At 46.3% G+C, this 27,408-nt stretch overlaps 1 protein-coding gene across 1 annotated transcript in view; it reads left to right on the forward strand.

Moving 5' to 3' along the window:
* The first annotated feature begins 712 nt into the window (after positions 1-712).
* The window catches only part of FAM83H (family with sequence similarity 83 member H), a 32,769-nt gene continuing 6,073 nt past the window's right edge, over positions 713-27,408 (forward strand). The window contains exons 1-4 of the mRNA XM_033156083.1: positions 713-792; positions 20,883-21,358; positions 24,824-24,988; positions 26,899-27,023. Of these exons, the coding sequence (XP_033011974.1) occupies positions 20,900-21,358; positions 24,824-24,988; positions 26,899-27,023 (749 nt within the window). The 5' untranslated portion in view covers positions 713-792; positions 20,883-20,899. The remainder of the gene's footprint in view (positions 793-20,882; positions 21,359-24,823; positions 24,989-26,898; positions 27,024-27,408) is intronic.

A 27,408-nucleotide genomic window follows, 5' to 3' on the forward strand; every position in this document is an offset into this window, starting at 1 on the left:
TATATTGTAAATAGAAAAGGTTTCTGCGCGGGGAACAATAGAAGTATCATTTACAGGGGTGTTGTAAGGATTCATCGAATGGGACAACGTAGGCACGTCCTGAACTGGGCCGCGAACACTCGCTTATGGAATTGTAGAGTTGGAAGGGATCCCAAGGGCCATCTAGTCCACCCTCTGCAATGCAGGACTAGTAGCCTCGCAAACGCTCCTCCTCCGAGCAAAGCAGTCTTGCCTAGCCTCATGATTGATGGCTCCCCACGACGTGGGTGATCTCGCCCTGAGACGCCCTACACGCGTTTTTCTACGTGGGAATACTTTCCATGTAGGAAAGCCTAAGGTCTGAAGGAGCGCGCGAGGGGATTCCCCCTTCAGGGGCTGCCGGGCGCTTTCCTTCCCCTCGAGCAGGGTCCGGATTAAGGCTTGACGAGTCGGCGCGGGGCAACGGGGTCCCTGGAGGCGGGAGGGGCCTCGCGACGAAGGCCCCGTCCCCCGCGGGTAGGGCAGGGCAGGGCAGGGCAAGCCGGGCCAGGCGAGGGCGGAGAAGCGGGAGGCGGAGGCGGCGCATCAGGAATGTGCCGAGCGAGCGCGGGAGGCGCGCCTTATCTCTCTCGCTCTCGCTCGCTCTCGCTCTCCCTCTCCGGCCGACTTCGCTGGTCAACTTCGCTCCGCGCCCCGCGCTGCCCTGGGTGGAGCTTCGCTGCCGCCTGCGCCAAGGTGAATCAGGCGTCGCGGCAGGAGAGGCAGCCGCCGCCCGGAAAGAGGACCCGCGCCTGCCCTGGCTCACCTGGCAAGGTAAGGCGGGCGCCCCCCGCCGAGGTCGTCGGACGCTTGGCCGGCCGCCTGGCCGCTCCAGCAGGCGGCTGGTAGGCGGGGCCGGCGAGGGGGCTCGCCCTGTGGGGCTGCGGCCTGAGCGGCCCCTCGCCCTCGCCCCGGCAGCCGGGAAAGGCCTGGCCCCGGGATCCCTGCGGCCCGTCGGGGAAATGAGGCCACAGCCGCGCGGCATGGGGGACGGGCAGAGGCCCGTGGCGGACGGGCAGTGCTCTCCAGGGGCCAAAGCAGGTAGCGGAGGTCGGCGCGGCGTGGGGGCGTCCGCCCCCCGGGCCGAGGGAACGAGCCTGTACCCGGGTGGGGGCTGGGCAGGGCCGAGCAGCGTCTGCCTGCCGCGGGGCTGCGACTCCCGGGGTCTTCCGGGGCTCCTCCGCCGGCCGGCCGGGCGCAACGCGACGGGTCCCTGGAGGCCGGAGGGGCGCCAGGCTCCCGGCCCGCGCGAGAGATGGAGCGGCCGCCGGCTGGGAGTGCCGGCTCCTGCCCAGACACGTGCCGGCGTCCTCGCTGGCTCCGCTCCGCCGTTCGGCGTGCCGGGGCAGGCCAGCGCTCGCTCGCCCATCCGGGAACCGGCGACCGCGGAGCCCTGCGCGCAGCGGGGTGCGGGGCCGGGCTCCGGCAGGTGCTTGGCCCGCCGAGCTGGGTGCGGCCGCGCCTCGGCAAAAGCTCGCCGCCGCCGCCCCGCCTGCCCTTCCCCTTGAGTTGCCGCAAAGCTTTCCCGGCCGGGACTCCGCGCAACGCCCTCCTCTCTCCGCCGAGAAATCTCCGGCGACTTCAGGTCAAGCAGCACTTCGGGAAGTAGAAGTTGTAGGGCCACCTATCCGAGATGCTGGAGTTGTGATTCCTGCAGGGCAGGGGGTTCAGCTGGATGACCCTCGGGCTCCCTTGCAACTCCACGATTCTATGGATCCCGGGGCCGCGAGGAGGAGGAGCTGCTTGCCTGCCTCCTTCCTTCCCGCTCTTCCAGGGCAGGAGCTGTCCGGGAGAAGGGCAGGTGGGCCCACTTGGGAGCGCCCCCCCCCCCCGCCTGTCCAGCCTCAAGCCAGCAGAGCCTGGCTGAGCATCAGCAAAGCTGGCCCTGGGGGTCATCGGACCCCCCTCTGCTTGCGAGCCCCCCCCAAACATTTGTAGGCCAGTGCTTCTCTGAACACCCCCCCCCCCACACACACACTTTATCTGGGCTTCAATTTCCAGCCAGAGAAGTGGGAGAATGGTGGGTCTGTCTCCCAAGATGGAGGAGGCAAGAAGTGGGGGCAGAGGCTGCCCCCAGCCAGGACCTTTGAAGCCTCCTCACCTGCTTTCTCTCCCCCCACCCCCTTCATTTTGCTCTGGCTAACTTTGAATTCACTAGCCAGATGAACAGAGCACACCTTAGTGGTGTCTGAGTGTATTTCTGCCTCCCACAATTTAATTTTTGAATTGAAAGAAATGGGTATAATGATCAATACACAATCACAAAACAATAAGAAAAGCCAAACTGAGCAACATGCTATCAAGGTCACCAGCTGAGGCTCTGATCATAGACCTCCCAGGAGAGAGCAGAGACGGGCTGCTACTGAACATTGGGGCTGCTACCAAGAACCTCCCATTAGCCCTCCTGCAAGATATATTTTGGAGCAGGACTTCCACAGAGAATATCAAGGGCAGGGTGAGATTCACACAGGAGGAGCCATTGCCGGAAGTTAACACCAGCTTTCTGTCTAATGGTGAGAGCTGCAAAATGCACAAGTTGCACACTTTGGAGCCAACCTGAGCTGATTGGTTGGAAGGTACCATTCTGCTCCACTGCATTTGTGGCCCTTTCTTTGGGAGCCAACATAGCAGTTGCCATCTACTGTATAGTTGGATTAGAAAACGGAGCCCCCCTATGGGCTTTTAAACTTTTTCAGTTATAAATTCTAGTACAGTGCTACCTCCGTTTACGATCTTAATCCGTTCTGGAAGTCTGTTCTTAAACCAAAACCGTTCTTAAACCGAGGCACGCTTTCCCTAATGAGGCCTTCCCTGCCGCTGGTGCCTTCCATCATTCGTATTCTGTTCTTAGACCAAGGTAAAGTTCACAAACCGGGACACTATTTCCGGTTTTGCAGAGTTTGTAAACTGAATCGTTCTTAAACCAGACTGTTCTTAAACTGAGATACCACTGTATTCCCAAAGTCTAGAATATACATATTACATACCTATTTGGCCACCCTTTTGTCTATGCTCCACTCCAGTATTTCATACATGCCTTGTGTGATTTTGTTTTATGCTTGGTTTGCAATTTCAGTTTTTAAAAAATAACGTTTTAGGATTGTCTTGTGAGGTGGTCAAAAGGCTATTTTGTGGAACTGGATATTGTGGAACTGGAAAAGGTTCAGAAAAGAGTGGGGTGAGATGGAAACTTTCATATGTGGTGGGCATGTAAAAAAGGGAAAAGTATATTGGGAAATTATTTATAATAAGTAGAAAAAATCTTTAAGATTATTCCGCCCATCCCCCCCAAAAAAACCTGAGTCCTTTTTCCTGGGAATAATCCAGACAGAAATTCCTAGGTGTCAGAAAAGGTTATTTATGTGTTCAACAACTGCGGCCCATGTTTTGTTAGCCTAAAAATGGAAAGTGAGCAAGGTCCCAACTAAAGAGGACTGGCAGTTTAAGATGATAGAATAAGCAGAACTTGCAGATTTATCACATAGAATAGGAGAGCCAGAAGGACATATATTTAAAGAAGGGTGGAAAACATTTATTGAATATATGGAAAATAACTACACAGCTGAAAACACAGGCAGCATCAAGAGAAATTGACAGTGTATAATATATAATATTTGATTGATGTAAAAGTGGAAAACGGCTTTCAATGGTTATAGTAAAATATGCAGGAACATGTGATATGTAAAATGAACCATGCAAGGTGAAGAAGGGAAGTCTTTGGATATTTTAAAGTTTGTAAAATGTTTATTTTGAAATGTAAAATTGAAAACTTAATAAAAATTATTCAAAAAGAAAAGAGAAGAAAAGAGTGGGGGGGGGGATGGAGCAAGTCCCCTAGGAGGAAAGGTTACAATATTTGGGGCTTTCTAGCGAAAGGGGAGTACTGTATTGATGGACTTGAACAAGGGGTATGAAATTATGTGCATTGAGGAGAAGTGAATAGGGAGAGGTCTTCATCTGTTTTAAAACTGGAGCTTGGAGTTGTCCAGTGCAGCAAAATGTTGGAAGATTTCAGGACGTACGAAAGGAGGTTCTTTTTGCAACGCAGTATTGAATTGGTTCCTGCAAGGTGTAGCTTTGGCCACCAACTTGGATAGCTTTACAAGAGGATGACACAAATTCACAGAGGAGGAGGCCAGTTGTTGGGAATCACAAGCAGGGAGAACAGGGCTGCGTTCTGGTCCTGCTAGCAGCCTACCTCCAGTTGCACATGAGGGAGTGCCCCCCCCCCCCCCCCCCGCTTATAGCTCTCCAAATGGCTGTATTTGTTTATTGGCATAGAGGAGCCGATCTGTCTTGTCTTATCAGAGCTTTTCTCACCCCTCCCCCTCAACCCCCCCCCCCCCAGTCTGAATAACCAAGGCAAAGGCAGGTTGGCTGCCTCATCTGCTGTTTGTGAGAAAGATGTGGAGTTCACTGGGCAATCCACTTTTGTGAGCGCTGTTTCCTCTTCAGGGTCCTCTGTGGCTTTATTTATTTGCTGTCCGGGTTCTTGGTTGTAACAGCTGCTGAAAGGAGGGACATCCTACCGTTACAGGGAATTGTAGCCATGGGAGAGGCCCCTTGCCAAGGGCTCCCATCTTGGTCTGGCACCCTTCTCCTTGCCCACCACCCACCATGAGGCTGCTCTTATCCTGCTCTCAGTCATTTGGGTGGGAGGAGCCAGTGTGAGTTGGAGCCTGGGAGTGCATGGCCTGGTGGGTGAACAAGACTGCCCCTTCATCCCTAGAACAAGAGGGAAGTGTGCACCCCTGTTCATAAGAGCCCACGTTTCCTTGGGGGCTAGCAATTTGTTGTGTTCAACCGAAAGCTGAGGTGGTTAAGGTGCTAAATTCTGCATCAGCCTTCGAAATGTGAAGCCTCAAATGTATCCACAGAATGTAGGCGGAGGCCTCTAAAGTAATGGAGAAGTTGTATGTGTCATGGCTGCCTGGAAACTCTGGTTAACGTGGTCTTGGGATAATTCTTCTCTCTCTATGCCTGCACCCAAGCAAACACCCGCTTATGCCATTGGCTTCAGAGGTGCTGGGTGAGCTCATTTCGTGTGTGAGGAAGGCGGAGAGGGGTCTGCTTGTTCCACTGGGGTGGGTGGGTGTCTCTGGCTGGCCACCAGCTGCTTCCCCAAGACCATCATGTTAGAGGGTCTGAAACAGTCCTGTGGCCCTGCTTGGTGGGAAGTGGGGCTCTGGCCCCCTTTGGATGAATTTCTAAGAGGGGTATGAGAGCATGTCGCTGCACAGGAAGTAGCACCCAGAGGAATGCAGGGCTGTGTTTGTGGGGGGGGGTGTGTGCTCCATACGCCTCATGGTCAGAGCAAGGCAGACATGCTTCCCGGGCCTCCTGCCTTGGAGGAAGAGCAGGGAGCTGAATCCCCCCTCTGCCATTTCGCACTCCCAGGGGCAGCCATGGTACGCGTATTGCTGGAAAGATGGTGAGGCAGCCCCCCACCCAATGCCTACCATGTCCCTCGCCCAAGGGCAGAAGGCTGGCTTCTCATAGGCATCTGGTTGGCCACTGTGAGAACAGGATGGTGGACTAGATGGGCCACGGGTCTGATGTTCTTATGTCCTTCAGGCCTCTGTCTCGTCTTCAGATGAAGAGCTCAGGGCCAGCATGAGCCCCAAGCAGGACCACCCTTACCTGGGAGTGGGGCAGGGAGGGAGTGGGGCTGGGAGGTTTCCAGCCACCAGGTGCCCACCTGTGTTCTGTGGGGCAGTGGCATTTGCTGGAGATCCCCCCCCCACCTGCTGAGGCCAACCAACCGCACCCCTAGAGGCAGGTGTGAGGGGAGGCCATCCTTTTGCTTCCAGCGATCCTCTCTCTGGCTGTGCTTGGGCAGAGCCAAGGGCTGCCTCCCCCCACCCTCCCTCTCTCTTTGTTTCCATGCAGCTGGGTGTGTCTGAAGCTGCCAAGCCAGTTTCGCAAGGGAGCACCCGGTGGTGCTGGGAATCAGCCACAGCAGCTGCAGCACGTAGCAACAGGCCCTGCTGGTACAGGCCAGGACAGGAAGGAGCAGCTCCAGAGCCCAGGGGACGAGGTCCTGGCAAGACTAGAGCAGAGCTCTGGGGCTGGCGGAGGGGGCTGCCAGAACTGAGCCCAGTGTGGGGCCATCACTTGCCAGAGCAGATAGCCAAGCCAGGGGCGGAAGGAGACTTTCTGCTTGAGGGAAGCTGAGACCTGAAGCACAAATGCCAGCTTGACCCCAGCCAGCAAAGCCGGGGGGGGGGGGCCTCCAGTGGGCAAAAGGCACCCCTGAAGCTTTCCTTTAACACTTGGAGTTGGCTTGGCTCCGGCAAGAGCCTGGAACCGAGAAATTTCCTCTTGTTCTTGGCAAGCTGGAAGTTGAGCAGCCAAGTCTAGTGATGTTAAAGTCTCGAGAATAATTTTTTGGAGAATATTCTTGAGAATGTTCTCAATTAATGAGAATATTAGAGAATTTTCATTTAAAATATAATATTCATTTTAATGCATTGAAAATGATATAGTAAGGTGATGGCACCAGTAATTCTCATGTTAAGGTTTGGTATGAGGAAACTCAGTAGTTGAATCATATTTTATTCTTCCATTAGAACATGTACATGTTATAGGACAAGTCAAAAAATACAATTGGTATAACAAAATACCGTATTTTTCGGTCCATAAGGCGCTCCGGACCACAAGACGCACTTGTTTTTTAAAGGGGAAAAACCAGGAAAAAATATTTTCCTGGTTTTCCTCCTCTAAAAAACCGGGAGGGAGGCGCTGGAGGGGAAGCCCCTTCTCCCTTCACTGCGGCTCATCCCCGCTTCCTTAAAGGGACATGGGGACGAGGGGAGAAGGTTTCTCCCCTCCTCCCCATGTCCCTTTAAAGCAACAGGGGATAAGCCTGCTTTTGGCATCGGGGCGCAGGGTGGTGGAGAAAGCAGCAGCATCCCCGCTGTTTCCTCCACCACCCCTCTGCTGGGGAGGCAGCGGAGATGTTGCTGGATCGTGCCTGCAGCTCCGTGAACGGAGCTGCTGGCACGATCCACCAACATCCCCTTCGCTTCCCGCCGCCTCCCCCCATCCCCCGTCGCGTTCGGCGGGAGGTGGGGGGAGGCGGCAGAGATGTTGGTGGATCATGCCTGCAACGGAGCTGCAGGCACGATCCACCAACATCCCCTTCGCTTCCCGCCGCCTCCCCCCATCCCCCGTCGCATTCGGCGGGAGGTGGGGGGAGGCGGCAGAGATGTTGGTGGATCGTGCCTGCAGCTCCGCTCGCCGAAAGAAGCTTCTTTCGGTGAACGGAGGTGCTGGCATGATCCAGCAACATCGCCGCTGCCTCCCCCCACCTCCCGCCGAACGCGGCAGGGGATGAGGGGAGGCAGTGGGAGCGAAGCCTTCGCTCCATAAGGCGCACAGGGGTTTTCCCTTCCTTTTTAGGAGGGAAAAAGTGCGTCTTATGGAGCGTAAAATACGGTAATAAAAAATCTTCCAGTAGCACCTCAGAGACCAACTAAGTTTGTTCTTGGTATGAGCTTTCGTGTGCATGCACACTTCTTCAGATACAACTTCTCTTTGTAACTTTTGATATAATAAATTTCGTTCCACGTTATGAGGTTTATCTCGTTTCTGTTGGTATTCTGTATTCAACACATATTAACCTATATAATCCATAAACTTTCCCCGTGCTTTTTGAAATGTTTCATTGCCCTGTTGCCTGATTTCCCCCACCAATCAGCTATTTCCACATACTCCATTATTTTTTGTTGCCATTACTCCACTGTTGGGATTTGTTGTTGCTTCCAAACCTGCGCCAACAACAGTCTCGCCCCGGTCATTGCATATAGAAATAATTTTGATCACTTTTTCCGATACCTTCCCCTACCATTCCTAACAAAAATGCCTCTGGCTTTATCTTAAACATATTATCAATCAATCAACACCTTTATTGGTATATATAAAATAAAAACAAAAACATACAGACCATCTATAAATATAATAACTCTACAACATACAAGACAAAAAGGAGAGGAGAAGAAAATAAGGAATCCTCAGCAGTCATTGTTAGATAGGCCAGATATACTGGCTTTAATTTCATAGATCCTATTCAAATAATGAGCCATAACTCTAGTGAGTTCAGGGGAGTCATCCCTCAGCAGAAGCTGGACCGCGAGTTGTTTCTTGGGGAGGGCCCTGAGCCACATAAAGGATATTGATGGGCCAAAATCAAAAATGTTAGAGAGAGGGCAATCCAGTATCATGTGGTCCATAGAGTCCGACACTTTCTGGCCACAAGGGCAGAGTCTGTTCTGGTAGGGGATGCCTTTGAGCCTTCCGAATAGCACGGAAGACGGAAAGGCATTTAAATACTGTAACATATAATGGTGTAACCAAATCATAGAAGTAGTTAGGCATCAGTCCATGATGTGGCGGCAGCCCCAGAGAGGCAGGAGAGCATACTGAGGGCTGAGAAGGGTGGAGTTTTTGGAATTCATTATCTAGCAACCTCTGCTTAATAAGTGCAAAAATATGTGATTCCTCAAATGACAAGAGGCAATCCACTGAAAAGCCTAGTTGCCTAAGTTTAAAGATAATATATATCAGAGAACCAAATAAAGTTACATATAACAGGACATGTCCACCACATATGTTTGTACGACCCACTTTCTTTATTTATTATTACACCTGTAATTATTGGAATGATATATATGAAGAACTTAAAAAATTGATAAAATGTACATTCAAAAAAAGACCAGAAATGTTCCTGTTAAGTATTTTGCCAGAAGAGATTAAAAAAACAGAAAGAGTACTATGTATGTTGCACCAACTATAGCGGATTGGCAAAATTTAATGATAGAATACTTACAACTAGCCCAAACAACGGGTAAAATAAGAAGACAGATGACTCAAGAAGTATGGAAAGAATGGAGGATATTTAAAGAATATTTAAGGAATAATGGTATAAATGGAATCCTAATGGCAGAGGTAGACTGAACCTTTAAACAAGTAAATAGAAATCCAAAGATGAAAAATATGAATTATAAATGGAAATTATAATTGTACGCCAGATAAATATAATATTACAAAATGCAATGAGGATAATTGGAGGTACGAGATGTATGTGTGTGTAAATGTGGATAGTAGTTATATATGTAAATATATTTGAAGAAGTGGATATCTGCGATGTATATGTTTATTTTGTGTGTTTTTAAACAATAAAGATGAATAATGAAAAAAGAGAGAGAACCAAATAAAGTTATGTTTATCTTTTAGTAGGCAGGATAGTAAGCTTTCTGGTTCTGTGTTAAAATGGATTTTCAACCAGTATTTAAAAGTGATGATCCAACCTCTTGTTTCAAGAAGGTGCTGGCCCAATTCTGCGCAGATAGCCAAATATGTAGCACATTTTGGAACTCCTAGAATTTGCCGAAAGAAGGATGCTTGGACTCCCTCAACTTTGTTATTAAAGTTGGTTATCCATAGGGGTATCCCATATAGGAGCTGAGAGGCTGATTTTGCTTTATAGGCACTAATTGCTGCAGGCACAAATTGGTTACCGCCAAGGAAATAGAAACGTTTGATTTGTGCAACTGAGCATTTAGCTAAATTAATTGTTCTGTTGTGATGGGTCACCCATTTTAAATTACCCGGTATAATGAAAAGTGACTCCTAAGTATTTGTAACATTTTACTTGTTTGATTTTTTTGGGTTCCAATGAACCAATTGGATGGACGCCAACTTTTAGAAAAAAACCAGAATCTTTGACTTAGAATAGTTAATTGTTAGGTGGTTCACTTGACAGTAATTAGAGAATGCTCTTAGGTATCTTTGTAGCCCAACTCTGGTGTAGGAGAGGAGGGCAGTATAATCCGCATACAAAAGGGTGGGAGTTGCTTTAGCATCTAACCTAGGAGGGTGGACGTTTACAGCAAGTAATTGTTGATTCATATCATTTAAGAATAGATTAAATAGATGTGGGGCAAGGATACAGCCTTGTTTGACCCCTTTAGTGGTTGTGAAACTAGTAGATAGATGATCTTCAACAGAGAACTTCACCTGACCTATATTGTTAGTATGCAGCTTTTTAATCAGAAAGAGTAGCCGAGGTTCCATCCCAGTAGCTTTCAGTTTGTCCCATAATAACCCTCTAGGGATTGAATCAAAGGCGCACTTCAAATCGATAAAGCCCAGTAACGTATTAGCTAAAGATTTTCTTTAATTCATTATAGATATTTTCCCAATAGATCTTTACTTTATCACATGTCCACCACATGTGAAAGAAGTTACCTTCTTTCACCCCACATTTCCAACAGTTTTTATTGCCCATTCTATACATTTTTGCCAGTTTGGTAGGAGTGAGGTGCCACCTATACATCATTTTATATATATTCTCCTTCAGCGATGTGCATGCTGTAAATTTTATTCTGGTATTCCATAATTTCAGCCATTTTTCATACTCGATGTTATAGCCTATGTCCATTGCCCATTTTACCATGACACTCTTGATCTCCTCATCTTTTGTGTTCCATTCAAGTAGAAAATCATAAATTTTTGATAGTTTTTTCGTATTATTCCATAACAATGTTCTCTCTATTGATCTTTCCTGGTCAAACCCCTTCATTTTTTTTATCTTTTACAAATATACTATTCGGTTGATGATATTCCATCTACCCTGATACTTTATCCTTTATTTCTTCATATGGCCTGGTTTTAATTGTGTTATTTTCATCTGACAGTAGATCTCTATAAGTTAACCATTTACTTTCCATGTTTAATTTTTTAACTGTTTGTGCTTCTTGAGGCGACAGCCATCGTGGGTTTTTTTCTTTCAAACCAATCTTTATATCTATTCCATATCTCATACAATGCTGTTGTTATGGTATGGCTTAGAAAATCTCTGTGGACCTTGACTTTATTGTACCAGAGGGAGGCATGCCACCCATATCTACTTTCTACTCCCTCCAAGTCCAATATATCCGTATTATTCAATCTAAACCATTCTCCTAGCCATTCTATACACACCGCTTCATAGTATATTTTAAAGTCGGGTAATGAGAAGCCGCCTCTTTCTCTTTTATCCATTAGAAGTTTGAATTTTATTCGGGGCTTCTTCCCCTGCCACATGAACCTTGAAATTACTCTCTGCCATTCTATAATGTATCTTTGGCCTGTTATAATAGGAATATTTTGGAATAAAAAAAGTATTTTGGGCAAAATACTCATTTTAATGGCTGCGATCCTTCCCCAGAAGGACAAATTCAATGTACTCCATGTTTTGAGACTTCTTTTAACTTCTTTCCATGTTGTTTCATAGTTATCCTTAAATAAATTGGAATTTTTCGGAGATAGCCAAATACCCAAATATTTTATTTTATTCACCACTGATATCCCTGATTCCCTTTGTATATGGTCCACTTGTTCTGTATTAAGATTTTTAACCATCATTTTTGTCTTGTTTTTGTTTATTTATAAACCTGCCAGTGAGCCAAATTCTTCAATAACTTTTAACATCTCCCCAATTGTTGTTTGCGGTTCCTGAATTGTTATAACAATATCGGCGAAAGCCTTCACCTTGTATTCTTTTGTTCCAAGTTTTATTCCAATGATTTTATCTGTTTTTCTTATTTTTTGTAACAAAACTTCTAATGTTGATATAAACAACAGGGGGGACAATGGGCACCCCTGTCTTGTGTCCTTAGTAATTTGGAAATTTTCTGTTAAATCATTGTTTATAATTAATTTTGCTTTTTGATCTTTATATATCGCATCAATGCTTCTCATAAATTTAGTACCCAAGCCCCTTGTTTCCAAATTTCTTTTCATGAAGACCCATGACAGGTTATCAATCGCTTTTTCTGCGTCGATGAAGATTAATGCAGCTTGTTTATTTTAATCCCCAAATACTCAGTTATATTCACCATGTTCCGCATGTTATCTCTTAGATGGTGCCCTGGCAAGAATCCTGCTTGATCTGTGTGTATTTGTAGAATCATGATCTTTTTAAATCTTTGGGCCAAGATACTTGTGAACAATTTGTAATCATTGTTTAACAGGGATATTGGCCTATAATTTTTAACACTTGTGAGATCTGATCCCTGCTTTGGGATTAACGTAATGTATGCCTCTACCCATGTTTTAGGAATCTGTCCTTTTTCCATTATGTGGTTCATTACCTCCTTTAATGGGGAGACTAATTGTTGGCTTAATTTCTTATAGTATTTTATTGGAATGTCTTCCAGCCCTGGGGCTTTCCCATTTCCCCCTTGTTTAATTACCTCTAAGATTTCCAAGACATCACCTTGCCGACAAAGGTCCGTATAGTTAAAGCTATGGTTTTCCCAGTAGTAATGTATGGAAGTGAGAGCTGGACCATAAAGAAGACTGATCGCCGAAGAATTGATGCTTTTGAATTTTGGTGCTGGAGGAGACTCTTGAGAGTCCCATGGACTGCAAAAAGATCAAACTTATCCATCCTTAAAGAAATCAGCCCTGAGTGTTCACTGGAAGGACAGATCCTGAAGTTGAGGCTCCAGTACTTTGGCCACCTCATGAGAAGAGAAGACTCCCTGGAAAAGACCCTGATGTTGGGAAAGATGGAGGGCACAAGGAGAAGGGGACAACAGAGGATGAGATGGTTGGACAGTGTTCTTGAAGCAACTAGCATGAGTTTGGCCAAACTGCGGGAGGCAGTGTCTACCTTCCATAGTTTTTCCCAGGCATCCATAGGGATGTTGTGACTAAAGTCTTGAGCCCATTTAACCATTACTGATTTTACCTCCTCCTCCTTGACTGGGAAGAAAGTTACATTTTGGAGAGAGTTTCAGTTCTTTTTCCAATCTGGAGGGTTCCATCTCAAAGCCATTTCTTTTGTTGAGTTTAAATATCTCATGAAGTTGGTGATATTGTAACCAACCTGACAGGTGTGCCCTGATTTCTTCAATTTTTTAAAAATTTCAACTGATTTTCTTCCTCTTTTAACAATACTTTATATGTTGGCCAATTCCCTTTCATATTTTTTTTCTTCACTGCCAGTGCTTCTGGGGCAATATCCACCATGGGGTTTTAGGTTTGAGCAGACCTTTGTACTTTGCCCAAACCATATATAGGGGCTTCCTTATAATGTGGTTTAAATTTTTTGTGTGTATCATGATCTTATTGTAGCCTAAGTAGGCATGCCAGCCATAACTGTTGTCATGCCCTTCCAGATCTAGAAGGTCTGTGTTTTGTAATATACACCATTCCCTGATCCAGGAGAGACAGGCTGCCTTATAGTAGAATTTCAAATCTGGCAGGGAAAATCCTCTTTCTTTAAGAACAATTAATAATTTGTGTTTAATCCTTGGTTCCCCCCCCCCCGCCAGATATATCTTGAGATGTCTCGTTGCCAGTCTTTGATGCAGCCTGTTCCCCTGATCACAGGAATTGTCTTAAATAAGAAAAGCATTTTTGGTAAAACATTCATTTTAATAGTGGATATTCTCCCCCAGAAAGATAAATTTAATCTGCTCCATATTTCTAGATTTGATCTCCATCCAGGTCTTAATGTAGTTATCTTGAAATAGGTTAATATTTTTCGTCAAGATCCATATTCCCAAATATTTTGCCTTTTTGCAGATCTTCAAGTTCGAGACATTTTCTATTTTTTTTTTAACAGAATTTATTGACATTTTCACAATATAACACAAACCCAACCCCCACACCTACAAATATCAAAACAAATACAAATACACATAATGTCAGGATTCTTCTTCTTATCTGTATACCTTACTAAAAAAAAAAAAATTCTAGTTCCAAATCTTGACGTTTGACTTCCCCCGCCTGTACACCTTCGGTTTTAAAACAATACACTATTTCCTTAACAACTTTTCTCTATAAAGATTAACTTTACTTAAAAAAGAAAAAACACCTTTGTCTTAATCTTTGCATTATAACCTAAAACTTAACCAAATATTCTTACAGCTAAACTTGTTTCTTCTATCATTTATCGTGCTGCTTTTAACTTAAATTCAATATCTCCTTACTTATTTAAAATAGACTTATAATTAACAGACTTCACACTCCGATTTCGGTTCCATGGCAGACCATCTATATTATACATTAATTGGTTCAACCCACTCCCCTTCTGTCCATTATCTTCTCCTGTCTTTCACCAGAACCGGATCTCCTATAATATTCTTCTGAATGTCCACAGATCCAGGTTGCACCCACAACAAACCCTGCATCGAGCTCCAAGATGTTCATCCTCTCCATTCTGAGTTTCTCCGAGCCTTTGTACCATACTTCTTCTTCTTGTAGAAATCTTAATTCTATGTCCCTCGACCCCGAACTGCCACCTCGGAGTCTGGATATTAAAAATCTTTCCGTTCCAGGGCTGCTGCCACCCCCTGAAATCGGCCCCTGTTTCACTCGGATTTGCTCAGCCATCTCAAACCATCCTTTCAACACATCTTCCAACTCTTTGCAAAAGTCTGTTTCCATTGAATAAAACTTTCGAAAAGCCTCCTCTGTGGAAAACAAATTCTTTCCATTTATAATCCCACTCAAGGCTCTTAGTTTTCGATCAAGCAGTTCCAATTGAAAGACAGTAAGCTTTTCCTCATCCTCCCAATCCTTCAGTGCCAACATAAGCGCAAAGTCCAACATCTTCGGGGGGAGGTGGGTATCAAGTTACGTTTCCTGTCTTTTCCTTTCTTTGTCTCAATTTTTTCCTACGCAAGTCCAAGTCGCCGCCATTTCTTCCGATGCCAGAGTATAAAGACCAAAACTTCAAAAGGAGATATTTTTTCCTCAGTTAACCCCCAAAAGGAGATCTCAACAGAGTCAGCTTTCAAATTCCAAATACTTTCAATTGATTGTTGTAGCAGCAGTCACTTAAAGAGTTAATTTCTTTCACCACCCGAAGGGAGAGAGGCGGGCTGCCTTTCTTCTTAATCCCAGAGCTTTCCCGGAATACAAAGAGTCAGTCAATTACTCACAGCTTCTGGTTTCTTAGCAACTCCTTAATGACAGGTAGAACAGAGACGCTCATCACGGACTTTGCCGCCGCATGTAAACATCCCGGTTGGGGCATGTCCCCTAAAGCCCGGCTCCGTAGTCCCTTCACCCCCACTCCCCCTTTACAGGGGGAGCGGGGGAAGGGTTCGGAGCACAACGGGCACCGCCGGGGAGCCCAGGGCACGGGACGCTCTTCCCGCGCCCCAACCAGAGCCCCGCTATGCGGCTGCAGGGCTCCTGACCCCCGGGATGAAATGGGTGCTTCGCAGCCGAAGCAACCCACGACCATCCATAATGGCGCCAGCCGCCGGAAGTCCAAGTTCGAGACATTTTCTAGATCAGGGGTGCCCAGACTTTTTTCAAAGAGGGCCAGATTTGATGAAGTGAACAACCAAAGCTGTTGAGCTTTTTTCAGATTGAAGTTATTGAGCTTTTTTTACAATTTTACCCCAAAGTTATGGGCTATGCCTGTTCTAGATCATCTCTTTCCTGTTTAGTTTGATTCTTGACCAAGAGCTTTGTTTTAGAATTGTTTAATTTGAACCCTACTACCTGCCCAAAATTCAGGATTATTTCTAATATATTTAATAAACTTTCTTTTGGGTTCTCTGTCATTATAATAAGGTCATTGGCAAACACCTTTAGTTTATATGCTTTCTCTCCTAATGTTATTCCTTTTTTGTTTTGGTCTTCCCTTATTTTTTTATTCAGCACTTCCATTACCAGAATGAATATTAACAGGGATAGCAGACACCTTTGCCTTGTCCTTTTTCTTATTACAGAGTCTTCTGTAATGTTGCCATTGTTAATAATCTTGGCCTGTTGATCAGAGTATATAGCCTCAATTCCTTTACAAAACTGTTCACCCAACTCAATTAGTTGCACCATTCTTTTCATGAATCTCCACAAGATATTATCAAAGGCTTTCTTTGTGTCGACCAGCATTAATATTGCTGGTTTGTCAATTTTGATTTCTAAGTATTCCAACACATTGATAACACTTTTGACGGTATTTTGCATCTGACATCCAGGGAGAAAGCCGGCCTGGTCTTCGGGAATGATATATTTAAGAATCGTTCTCAGTCTTTCCAAAAGTATGTCAGCAAATCTTTTTTTTTTTTAAATAAATAAATTCTTTATTGGTTAAAATCACAAAAACATAAACATATACATCACATACATTTTACAGCTTGTAGTAGAAATTTTACAGGCAAAACTAAAATTCAATTTATTTAAAAATGATAGGAAATTATCATTTTGTTTATGATCCTTTAATTCTGTTTTTTTTTAAGTTGCCAAGCTAATAGTTTGCCAGGTTTATTTGCAAACTTAATGCTTCCATGTTTTAGCAACTTGATTTTCTTGGTTAATAATCATTGAGAATTGTGTCTGGAGCATTTTAATATTTTGTTTGATTAATTCACTGTCCGGGTTATTAAAGAATTATTTTTCATTTTTCCCAATTTCTTCCCATTTTCATCTTTTTCTTCTTTGTGATTTTCTTTTGGATTGTGTTCTATTGTATGAAGAACCCACTTAGGATGGCTTTGCTTGCATCCCATACAGTCTTAATGTCAGTCCCCCTGATTTGAGGTCAAAAAACTCTTAAGGTTTTCTTGGCTTTTTGCAGAACTGTTTTTTCGTTTAACAAACCTTCGTTTAATCTCCATCTCTTTACTGTCCTCTCGTCTTTTTTCAACCATACCAATACTAGATTGTGGTCTGGATGGTCCTCAGTTGAATTTCAGCTTTGCTGACAGGAATGCTTTGATGGTGTTTCCTGCTTGGCAGGGGGTAGGACTGGATGGCCCTTGTGGTCTCTTCCAACTCTATGATTCTATGATTCTATGATTCTTAGTAACAGTTCCTTCAAGACCCAAATAGCATCAATTTGACTGGCAGAGTTGTTGGCTTCAGAAAAATGTGTAAATTATTTTCTGGTGGGGTACTTAGTTCTCCATAAATCGTTTATATTTAAGATTTCTACCAATCAAAATAATGGATGTGGCAGCTCTGATTGTTTGCTCTCTGTTTTCGTTGCTGTCCTATCTAACTCTGGTGAGGTGACCTCATTTAGATCACCTAGAAAGATGATCTTCTCTCCTAGATACTCCGTTGTCTTTTCCTCTAGGAATTGGTAAAATTTGGCTTTTTTCTTGTTGGGGGCATAGATTTCTATGACTATTACTTTCTCACCTTGAGCCAATATTTCTAACATAACTATTCTTCCTTCTGCATCCTTATATAGTAACTTTGGCTCAAGTTGTGGTTTTACATAAATAACTATGCCTCTTTTTTCTTTAATTCATCTGATGACACGAAGTCTGATCCTAGTCTCTTATTGGACAACACTCTTTTATGTTTTCTCACAACATGTGTCTTGCAGACATACTACGTCCCATTTTTGTTTAGTTAGGATATGTTCTACTCTGTTTTTCTTGGCTTTATCATTAAGTCCATTTACATTCCAGGTGACAATCTTTTAAGTTCATACTTTAATGTATCTTCATTTCGCAGAAATAAAAACAAATATAAACAACTTATAATACAAATTGTTGTTTTTCAGTCGTTCAGTCGTGTCCGACTCTTCGTGACCCCATGGACCAGAGCCCGCCAGGCACACCTATCCTTCACTGCCTCTCGCAGTTTGGCCAAACTCATGTTAGTAGCTTCAAGAACACTGTCCAACCATCTCATCCTCTGTCGTCCCCTTCTCCTTGTGCCCTCCATCTTTCCCAACATCAGGGTCTTTTCTAGGGAATCTTCTCTTCTCATGAGGTGGCCAAAGTACTGGAGCCTCAATGTCAGGATCTGTCCTTCTAGTGAACACGCAGGGCTGATTTCTTTGAGAATGGATAGGTTTGATCTTCTTGCAGTCCATGGGACTCTCAAGAGTCTCCTCCAGCACCATAATTCAAAAGCATCAATTCTTTGGCGATCAGCCTTCTTTATGGTCCAGCTCTCACTTCCGTACATTACTACTGGGAAAACCATAGCTTTAACTATACGGACCTTTGTCGGCAAGGTGATGTCTTTGCTTTTTAAGATGCTGTCTAGGTTTGTCATTGCTTTTCTCCCAAGAAGCAGGCGTCTTCTAATTTCGTGACTGCTGTCACCATCTGCAGTGATCATGGAACCCAAGAAATTGAAATCTCTCACTGCCTCCATTTCTTCCCCTTCTATTTGCCAGGAGGTGATGGGACCAGTGGCCATGATCTTAGTTTTTTTGATGTTGAGCTTCAGACCATATTTTGCGCTCTCCTCTTTCACCCTCATTAAAAGGTTCTTTAATTCCTCCTCACTTTCTGCCATCAAGGTAGTATCATCAGCATATCTGAGGTTGTTGATATTTTTTCCGGCAATCTTAATTCCGGTTTGGGATTAATCCAGTCCAGCCTTTCGCATGATGAATTCTGCATATAAGTTAAATAAGCAGGGAGACAATATACAGCCTTGTCGTACTCCTTTCCCAATTTTGAACCAATCAGTTGCTCCATATCCAGTTCTAACTGGATACAAATATAATACAAATATAAACAACTTATTAACACCCTCAAGTGATGCTTAAATCACTCCTTTCGTTGCCGTTGTCGGGTCCGTGTTGTCCACTCCTCTCACTAGCTTTCCCCCTCCCATTTCCTTCCAATACTTCCTCCAGTTTGTTGGTGTCTTCCACCGTCATATACCTTTGTCTCTTTCCTTTAAAAAAGGAGGAGATACCCTCTGGGAACTCCCACCTGTAAACTATAGAGTTTGCCTTTAGGGCTTTGGCAAGAAGTTTGTAGCTGTCTCTTTGTTTTTTCAGAAGCCTAACAGGGATTTCCTTAAGAATGATAATGTCTCTTTCATCTATTCATTTGCAGCACTTTGTCTCTGATGTCAATTGATGTAAAGGACACTAGGCAGTCACCAGGCCACTTATTAGCTCTGGCTACACTTGATCTAATTCTGAGTATTTTTTCTATACCTTGAGACGTCACCTGTTCATCCAAATCTAACCACTTGGCCAACTCTTTCTTAATTTTCTCCTCAATCTGCTCCTCTGGGACACCTCTGAATCTTAAAATGCTCTCTCTCCTTTGCATCTGTAATGTCGCTGTTGCATCCAGTGCCGCTTCCTGCATTTCAGTTCTGCGGTCTCTTTTTTTATCTTGTCACACTCCCTTTTCACTTCCTTACTCTCATTCTGCATCCTCTTAGCTGCCTCTTCTAGATTTTGGGATTGGCATTTAAGGTATTGGACTGTTTTTGTTAATTCCACATTTATTGTTACCAAATCGTTCATCCCACTTGATAGTTCCACAATAATTTTGGTATTTTGATCAATTTTACTTCCCATTCTATCAAGTTGCTCATCAATTATTTTTGCACTGTCATTCACATCTTTTTTCATATCTAATATTTTCAAGACCTAAAATTAATTCCTTAATATCCATGCTTGACGCAAGTTCAATTGCAGAGCTTCTTCTACCTCCCATGGAGGACCATTCTGGCTTTGTGTGGTTTTGCTTATATGCACGATGGTCAGGAAGAGCCCCTGTGTCCGGTGAGACCTGGGCCTGCCCCTCTGCCCTTCCTGGGCTGGCTACATTAGAGGAAGCTGCCTCCCCCCTGCTGGGAGGTTCCGTCATGGGTGATCCTGCCGGGTGCTGGATTAGGAGAGGGAGGGAGACGTGATCTCCGTCATCCTCTTTCTCCACACCATCCAGGATAGAATAATAAAATCATAGAACATTAGAGTTGGAAGGGACCCCTGGGGTCATCCAGTCCAACTTCCTGCAATGCTCCCATCAAGCTGTATCCCCATTTTATACTGAATATGCCTCGGGAAAGGTTGAATCAACCGAACACATTCTCCTGACCTGCCCATTTTATGTTGCCCTTAGACAGAAACTGATAGCTCCACTCTTAGGCCACCTTAGCCTGGTAGATGGAGAATGTCAGGTTTCGTTTTTGCTGAATAATTTTACTGGCACCACAACTTTTGAGGTGGCCAAATTTCTTTTTTTGGCCCTTAAACAGCGTAAGGTCAAAATCGATGGTATCGATATGGGTTTTTATGTATAATTTACTTTTAGTGTATGTTCTAGTGTAAACCCCTCTGAGTTGTCTCAGGTTTTAAAATTTGTATGGATGGTTGTGTTCTGACTGACGGTCGAATAAATTGTTATTGATTGATTGATACTGAATATTTTTATTTTACTCTTGGTACTTTTGAATGAAAATGATTTTAGTAATTTGGAACTCTGTGTATTGTATGGATAAGGTGCATTTATGTACTTCATAGCTTTTATAAGCCTCTTTGATTTATTTTATGAAGAAAACTGGCATACAGATCTTTAAAATAGCATAAATGAATTGCCAGGGAGCTGAACGGGGACGTAGTTGTGGCCAGATGCACTCCCTGTTGAGTTTTGCAAAAAATGTTTAGAAATAGTAGGGTCATCCTTTCTGTGAGTAAAATATCTGGCTCATGGAATTATGCCAAAATTATAGTTACCTAGAAAGCAGATAAGGACCCATTTCAGAATTCTTCTTCCTGCTCTTAGGATCCCACCCTAAGGCTTTGGAGTGGGGGCAAAATGTGGTTCATGTGTGACATCCAGCACTTTGCTGGGCTCCTGCAGACGGAGCGAAAGAGCAGAGGACGTGACCTCGCCCTTCTCCACCCTTTGCTCTTGGGCTGCTTTTTAAACCAAACTGTTTCCTTCCCACTGGGAACAACGGGAGGCTCCTCTTGTCCTACATTCCCATGTGTACTGGAGCCTTGGGCTGGGGGGCTGATAATACTGTCAAGAGGGGTGCTTAGTTCCCCCCAGCGTTCAGGCCAGAGGGAGGGGGCGGTGGCACAATTTGTGAGTCGCCCTCGGCCTGTTCTGCTGTGACACGGCTGCCTCTTCCCTCCGCAGTGCCCCCATCTGTCGCCATGGCTCGCCGGTCTCAGAGCTCTTCGCAGGGCGACAACCCCCTGGACCCCAACTACCTCCCGCCCCACTACAAGGAGTACTACCGCCTCGCTCTGGACACACTGGCCGAGGATGGGGAGGAGAACTACCACCGCTTCCTGGCTGAGGAGGGCGCCCCGGACTTCCTCTGCCCCTCGGAGGTGGAGCACATCACCCAGCACATCCAGAAGCCCCAGTATGCCCATCAGGAGGGTGCGGGTGGCAGCACAGACTCCGGCCCCCACGACACAGACATGGATGGCTCCTCTGGCACTTACTGGCCCATGAACTCTGACCTGGCCGTTCCAGAGCTGGACCTGGGCTGGCCCATGGTCTTTGGGTTTCGAGGGACAGAGGTGACCACTCTGGTGCAGCCCCCACCCCCAGACAACCCCAGCATCAAGGAGGAAGCACGCAGGATGATCCGGGCGGCACAGCAGGTGAGAGATCACGAAGGGGGCTGTGGGAAAAGGACGCAGGCGGGTGAGAGGAAGGGGGAGGTGGGCAGGATCCAGTAGTTTCTGACATGACTGCTGCCGTGAAAACTCTCTCCGCCCTGAGCCTTTGGGGGCTCCATGACTTCCCTGCTGGCAGTCTTTAAAAAGGAGCTGCATTGGCTCCCAGTTCAGACAGTGGCACTGAATGCTTTATGGGCCTGGCCAGGCAGCAGACGTGGCAGCAGCTGGTGGTAAGCAAGACCAGAGGTCCCAGTGGGAAAAGCTAGCGGCATTTGCTGCTGTGATGAACCAGTTATCAAAGCCCATTTCACAGAAGGCAAAGTGGTGTGACTCAGAGACATGTAACTTGCCCAAGAGCCTGAGCGCAGCGGAACTTGCTTACTATGTGTGGAATGAATATCCCTCTTTTTCCCAGGTGGCCAGATGCCAAGGAGGAGCTGCTATGCTTTAGTGGTGGAAGAGGGCATTTCAGATATGCAGGTGGCATGATCAGCTACACTCCCAAAAGCTTGTGTTTCACTTTAAAAATATTATAGGCTGCTTTTCATTGAATCTGGGGCTCAAAGCAGTTTTCAAAATGTAAACATACAGTCTACAAAATTTAAAACATAAATTGACACCATAGATTAAAACATCAGAACAGCATTCATGGTGCAAAGACTTTCTCAAATAAAACAGTTTTAACATAGCAGGGGCGGTGGCTGCCGGATTTCAAGTGAGAGGGAGTTTCATCAAGCTGCCCCCCCCCCCAACTAGGCACAGCAGTTCCCTCTTCTATGCAGCGATTAAAGGAAGTTGCAGGAGTCCCCTGCGCTCCTTGCATCCGGCCTTCCTCCTCCCACACTCACTGTCTGCCTTCATCTGTCCCCCTCCATCTTAAGGCTGCAACTTCATGCATGCTTACAACACTGTGGAACTTGCTTCTGATCTGACATGCACAGGACAGACTTGCTGGAGTCCTAACTAAATCAGTGGACTCCCACCCTTATGTGCATCTCAGGAGGACTCCTGATCTTGAATAAACACACAGGATTAACAACAACCCCTTCAGAGGCAGCTCACACACTGAGACAAATGGGATAGTTATAAAAATGCTTAGTATACACAATCCACCCCAAAGCGTTATAGGAAATAAAAAACAATATTTTGTGTAAAAAAAAAAAAAAAGCTTCCCAAGCCTCACACTTTCCCTTTTTAAAGCTTATTGGTGAAATTTGAAATCAGAACAGAGATCTGTTCCAAGACTGTTATGTGCAGCTTTTGCAAAAATAATAAAATAAATAAATAAATGAATGAATAAAGGAGGAACGTTATGGAGGAGTGTTGTAATGGAAGAGCCGACACCGCCTTAACTCACATGTTGTACATGCCTGTCGTATCTTGTCCATTAAGCAGAGGAAAAAGCAGCAGCAGCAGTACTCCTCCTTGATGTGCTCCTTAGCAGGCAGCATTCAGAGGTTTCTGACCTTGGTAGCCACTGAAAATTAACAACAACAACAAAGCCTTCCTCTGAAAAAAGTTGTGTGATCTGTTGCACCTGAGATTTCCCAGGCTGTCTCCCCCCCCCCCCCGACCATCTTGGTCTTCTAGTAGTAAGCAGAGCAGATCCTCACACCCAAAGTCTGTTCATGCCCGGCAGGGCATAGATGCACTTACCACAGTGGTTTTCACCCTGGGGTGCCTTGAATGATGGTCAGGGGGGCCACGGGCAACACTGGCCTCTGTCCCTCTTTCCTTCCCTCCCTCCTCTGATGCCCTCTCTTGTCTCTGCCTCCCAAAGGCTTGCACAGCTCTTTGTTTCAGCAGCCTTGGCTACAAGATCCCCAGGCAAATGGTGCCTGTGGGGCTGGCCAGGGGGTGCTTCCCAGGCCCCTGTAGGGCAGTGTGAGGAGGCATCTCTCTTTGGGGCGGGGGAGCAGCTCAGAGACCAGGGGTGGCAGTGGCAGCTGCCCAGAGGACTCCCAAGGGGAGGGGAGAGGAGGCTGAGGGAACACTCCACAAGGGAAGATTTGCAAAATGACACCAGTCTGGCAAAGCAGAAATACAGGAAGGGGTTTTACCTCTTGAGGCTACAAAGGAGAGAGATGGAACATGCACACGGGGCTTCCAGATACAGTGGTACCTCAGTTAAGAACTTAATTCTTTCTGGAGGTCCGTTCTTAACCTGAAACTGTTCTTAACCTGAAGTACCACTTTAACTAATGGGGCCTCCTGCTGCTGCCAGCAGGTACTATTTCTGGTTTAGCGGAGTCTGTAACCTGAAGTGTCTTTAACCTGAAGCATCTGTAACCTGAGGTACCACTGTATTTGGAGGATGCTAAGCAAGGGCTTCTGAGGTAAAGGAAGATATGGGGCTGGCTAGCTAGCTAGCTAGAGGAAATGATCCATTGTAAATGGTTTCAACTGATGTTAACATTGCATTTTTATATTGTTGTAACCCACCCTGGAACCATGTGATGAAAGGAAGGTAAGAAATCTAATCATCATAATCAACAATAGTAATAAAGCTGGGCTTGTTAGTTATGGGCCACCGGGAGGTGGTGCTGGTCTAGAGGGATGCGCTGTGGGGGGCCCCCTCTTCCTGCCTGCCTGCCTCCCCCACCCACCCCAGGAGCTCTCCAACGGATTCGACTGTCAGCAACGTCCCAGGTGCAGATTCTGTCTTGTCCAGAGGTCAGTTCCACACAATGCAGAAGTCGGGCCTTTGCTGTGGTGGCTCCCCTAGCCCTTGGAATTCCCTCTATCTGGACACCAAGACAGGCTACTTTTCAACACCTGCCAAAAACCTCCTCCTTCCAACAAGCCTTTCACATTGAGATTCTTCCAAGCCTGCAACTGTATTAGACTTGTTTTTGAGATATGTTTATTTGCTATCATTTCTTGCTTGCTGCCCTGGGCTTCTTTGGAAGGAAGAGCAAGATAGGAATGTGATTATATAGATACATATATGAGAACTGTGAGGGGGACTTCCTGGCCTTTTCAGTCTAGGTATAAATGGGATTTTTGGCCGGGGTGGGGGGCAGGCTGCTATGCATAAAGTTGTCAGCTTTGGGGCTACTGTTGAATCTCGTCAGTTATTCATTGCTTCCATGTATAGACTGCTTATTATCAGTAGATCCTTCTTTTGTTATTAACATTTTGTTATTGACATTCCCCCAAAAAGAAGCCTCCCACACCCCAGGGGCCCAGCAGAGAAGGCCCCCCGTAGGGTGACTTGACTTTTATTACACTGCTTCCTGTGTGCACCGACATCTTTGTGGGACTGGCTCTGGCTCGGGAATGGGAGGCAAAGGGCTGGCAGCTCCTTCAAAGGGCAGGTGCCCGGAGAGAGGGGGCTGAGCCTTGCCAGGGCACCTGAGGCTGCTCCCAGGAAGTCAGTCCTCTGGCTTCCCAAGGTGGAAAGAGAGTCATGTGAGATGTTAACCTGCCTTTTTGCCTTCCCTCCAGGTGGTTGCCATAGTGATGGACATATTCACAGATGTGGACCTGCTGGGCGAAGTGCTTGATGCTGCAGCCCGCAGGGTTCCTGTGTACATCCTGCTGGATGAGATGAATTCCCAGCTCTTCCTGGACATGGCAGCCAAGTGCAGAGTCAACCTCAACTACGTGGAAGTAAGCACAGCAGGAGGGGGCAGGGGCTGGCCATGAGGCAATGTGGCACTAGGACACAGGGTGCAATTTTGTGCCCCTTTGGTACCCCCAAACCCAAGCCCCCCCCAAACAGTGCAGGCAGCTCTGAGAACACCAAGAGAGTCTGGCTCCTGGATCAGGCCCAGGGGAGCCCATTGGGTCCAGCATCCTGTTCTCACAGTGGCTGACCACAAGTGAGACCTGAGCACAGCCGCACTCCCTTCCTGGGGTCTCCGGCAACTGGCATTCAGAAGCATTGCTGCCTCTGGCTGTGGAGGCCGAGCTGAGCTGTTGTGGCTCTAGAATCATAGAATGGTTGAACTGCAGAGATAGAAGGACCCCGAGGGTCATCCAGTCTGTAATTAAATAAAAGAAGTCCAGCCACTGGAGCAAGGACAAGACAGGGTTTATTGCGCAATAGGTTACAGTCAAACTGCACACCCAGAGCAGTGTTACAAGAACTTTTAAAAACTCCTATCATATCCCAGAATACAGTTTGGAAACATCATTACTACATCATCACTACATCACGAAAGGGAAGGGTCATACATGATTGGCATATAGGAAAAACAGGAAAAACAAGATTAGCATATGGGGGAAACAGAGCAATATCAGGGAGATAGCCCTGAGCCAATGTGAATGGGTGTTAAGTATTGGCAAGGATACCTTGAGCACTTATCTGGGAGAGAACAATGGGATTCCAGCTGAGGGATATTAGCCCAGTGGCTTCCTGAAGCACCCAGAGATTACCTGCTGAGGCATCTCCCTGTGCACTGGTCTCTCGCCTACTGGATCATGGCAGAGAGATGGGTCCCCTTAAGGGCATCACTCCATACCCCAAATGAGTTTACTCAGGAGGAGACTTTGCTTAGGTGACCCCCCCATAATTTCCGTAACAAGTCCAACCCCCTGCAATGCAGGAATCTCAGCTAAAACATCCCTCACAGGTGGCCACACCACCTCTGCTTTAAAACCTCCAACGAAGAAGAGTCCACCACCTTCTGAGGGAGTCTGTTCCACTGTCAAAAAGTTCTTCATGAGGTTTAGTTGGAATCTCCTTTCTTGTGGTTTGAATCCATCTGTTCGGGTCCTGACCTGTGGAGCCGCAGGAAACAAGCTTGTTCAATCTTTCACGCGACAGCCAGTTGCCATCAATTGCCCTCTCCTCTTCCAGGAGTTTGTCCGTTTCTGGTTTAAAGCCATCTAGGTTGGAGGCTATCACTGCTCCCTGTGGGAATGAGCTCCACGGTTTTAACAATGCTCTGCAGGAAGAAGGACTTCTTTTTGTCCTGAATCTTCCAACATTCAGCTCTATGAGAGTGGAGGGAACCATGCAGCAATGTCCCCCCCCCCATCCTGCATTGATTCCTGCATTGCAGTGGGTTGGATTAGATGACCCCAGGGATGATAATGATGATAAAAATAAATAAATAAATAAATAATTTTATTATTTATACCCTGCCCATCTGGCTGGGTTTCCCCAGCCACTCTGGGCGGCTCCCAACAGAATATTAAAATGCAATAGTCTATTAAACATTAAAAGCTTCCCTAAACAGGGCTGCCTTCAGATGTCTTCCAAAAGTCTGGTAGTTGTTTTTCTCTTTGACATCTGGTGGGAGGGCGTTCCACAGGGCGGGCGCCACTACCAAGTAGGCCCTCTGTCTGGTTCCCTGTAACTTGGCTTCTCGCAGTGAGGGAACCGCCAGAAGGCCCTCGGCACTGGACCTCAGTGTCCGGGCAGAACGATGGAGGTGCAGACACTCCTTCAGGTTTCCCTTCCAACTCTGGTTGTATGATCTGCCTCTTGGGAGCCTGCAGCTAAACGGCCTGGGTTGGGGGGAGCAGTGGCTGCCTTGGGGATTTTGCTGCCTGATACCTCTCTTGCCTTGCAGTTCCTCCGGGTGAGAACAGTTTCCGGCCCCACCTACTACTGTCGCACCGGGAAGTCCTTCAAGGGGCATGTGAAGGAGAAGTTCCTGCTGGTGGATTGCATGGTGGTGCTGAGCGGGAGTTACAGGTGAGTGGAGGGCAGAGGAGCAGGGAGAGCCCACAGGTGGCTTGACTCCTTCCTGCTGCAACAGAGGGCTGTGATGAACCTTGGGAGGGAGGAGGAAATGCAAATGGCCACCCAGCTGCCCCAAAGGAGGAGCCTTGGGGTGGAGAGGGCTGGCCATGGGTGGGAAGCTGGCCAGGATCCTAAGTCAGGAGGGCAAACAGAAATCCATCCATTCTTGGAGCAACTGGGCCTTGCAGCAAACTCTGGCTGTCCAGGCAGAATCTCTCGAGGCAGAGCATGAGTCAGGCATTTCCCATTCCCCTTGCTGGGCAGAGCTCTTTGGGTTAGTGGGGAGGTCCTGTCCAGTTCCTACAGAGACCTTATGGAGGATGGGGGATTCATAAGA

The sequence above is a fragment of the Lacerta agilis genome, chromosome 7 (assembly GCF_009819535.1).
Source record: "Lacerta agilis isolate rLacAgi1 chromosome 7, rLacAgi1.pri, whole genome shotgun sequence".
Classification (NCBI taxonomy): Eukaryota; Metazoa; Chordata; class Lepidosauria; order Squamata; family Lacertidae; genus Lacerta; species Lacerta agilis.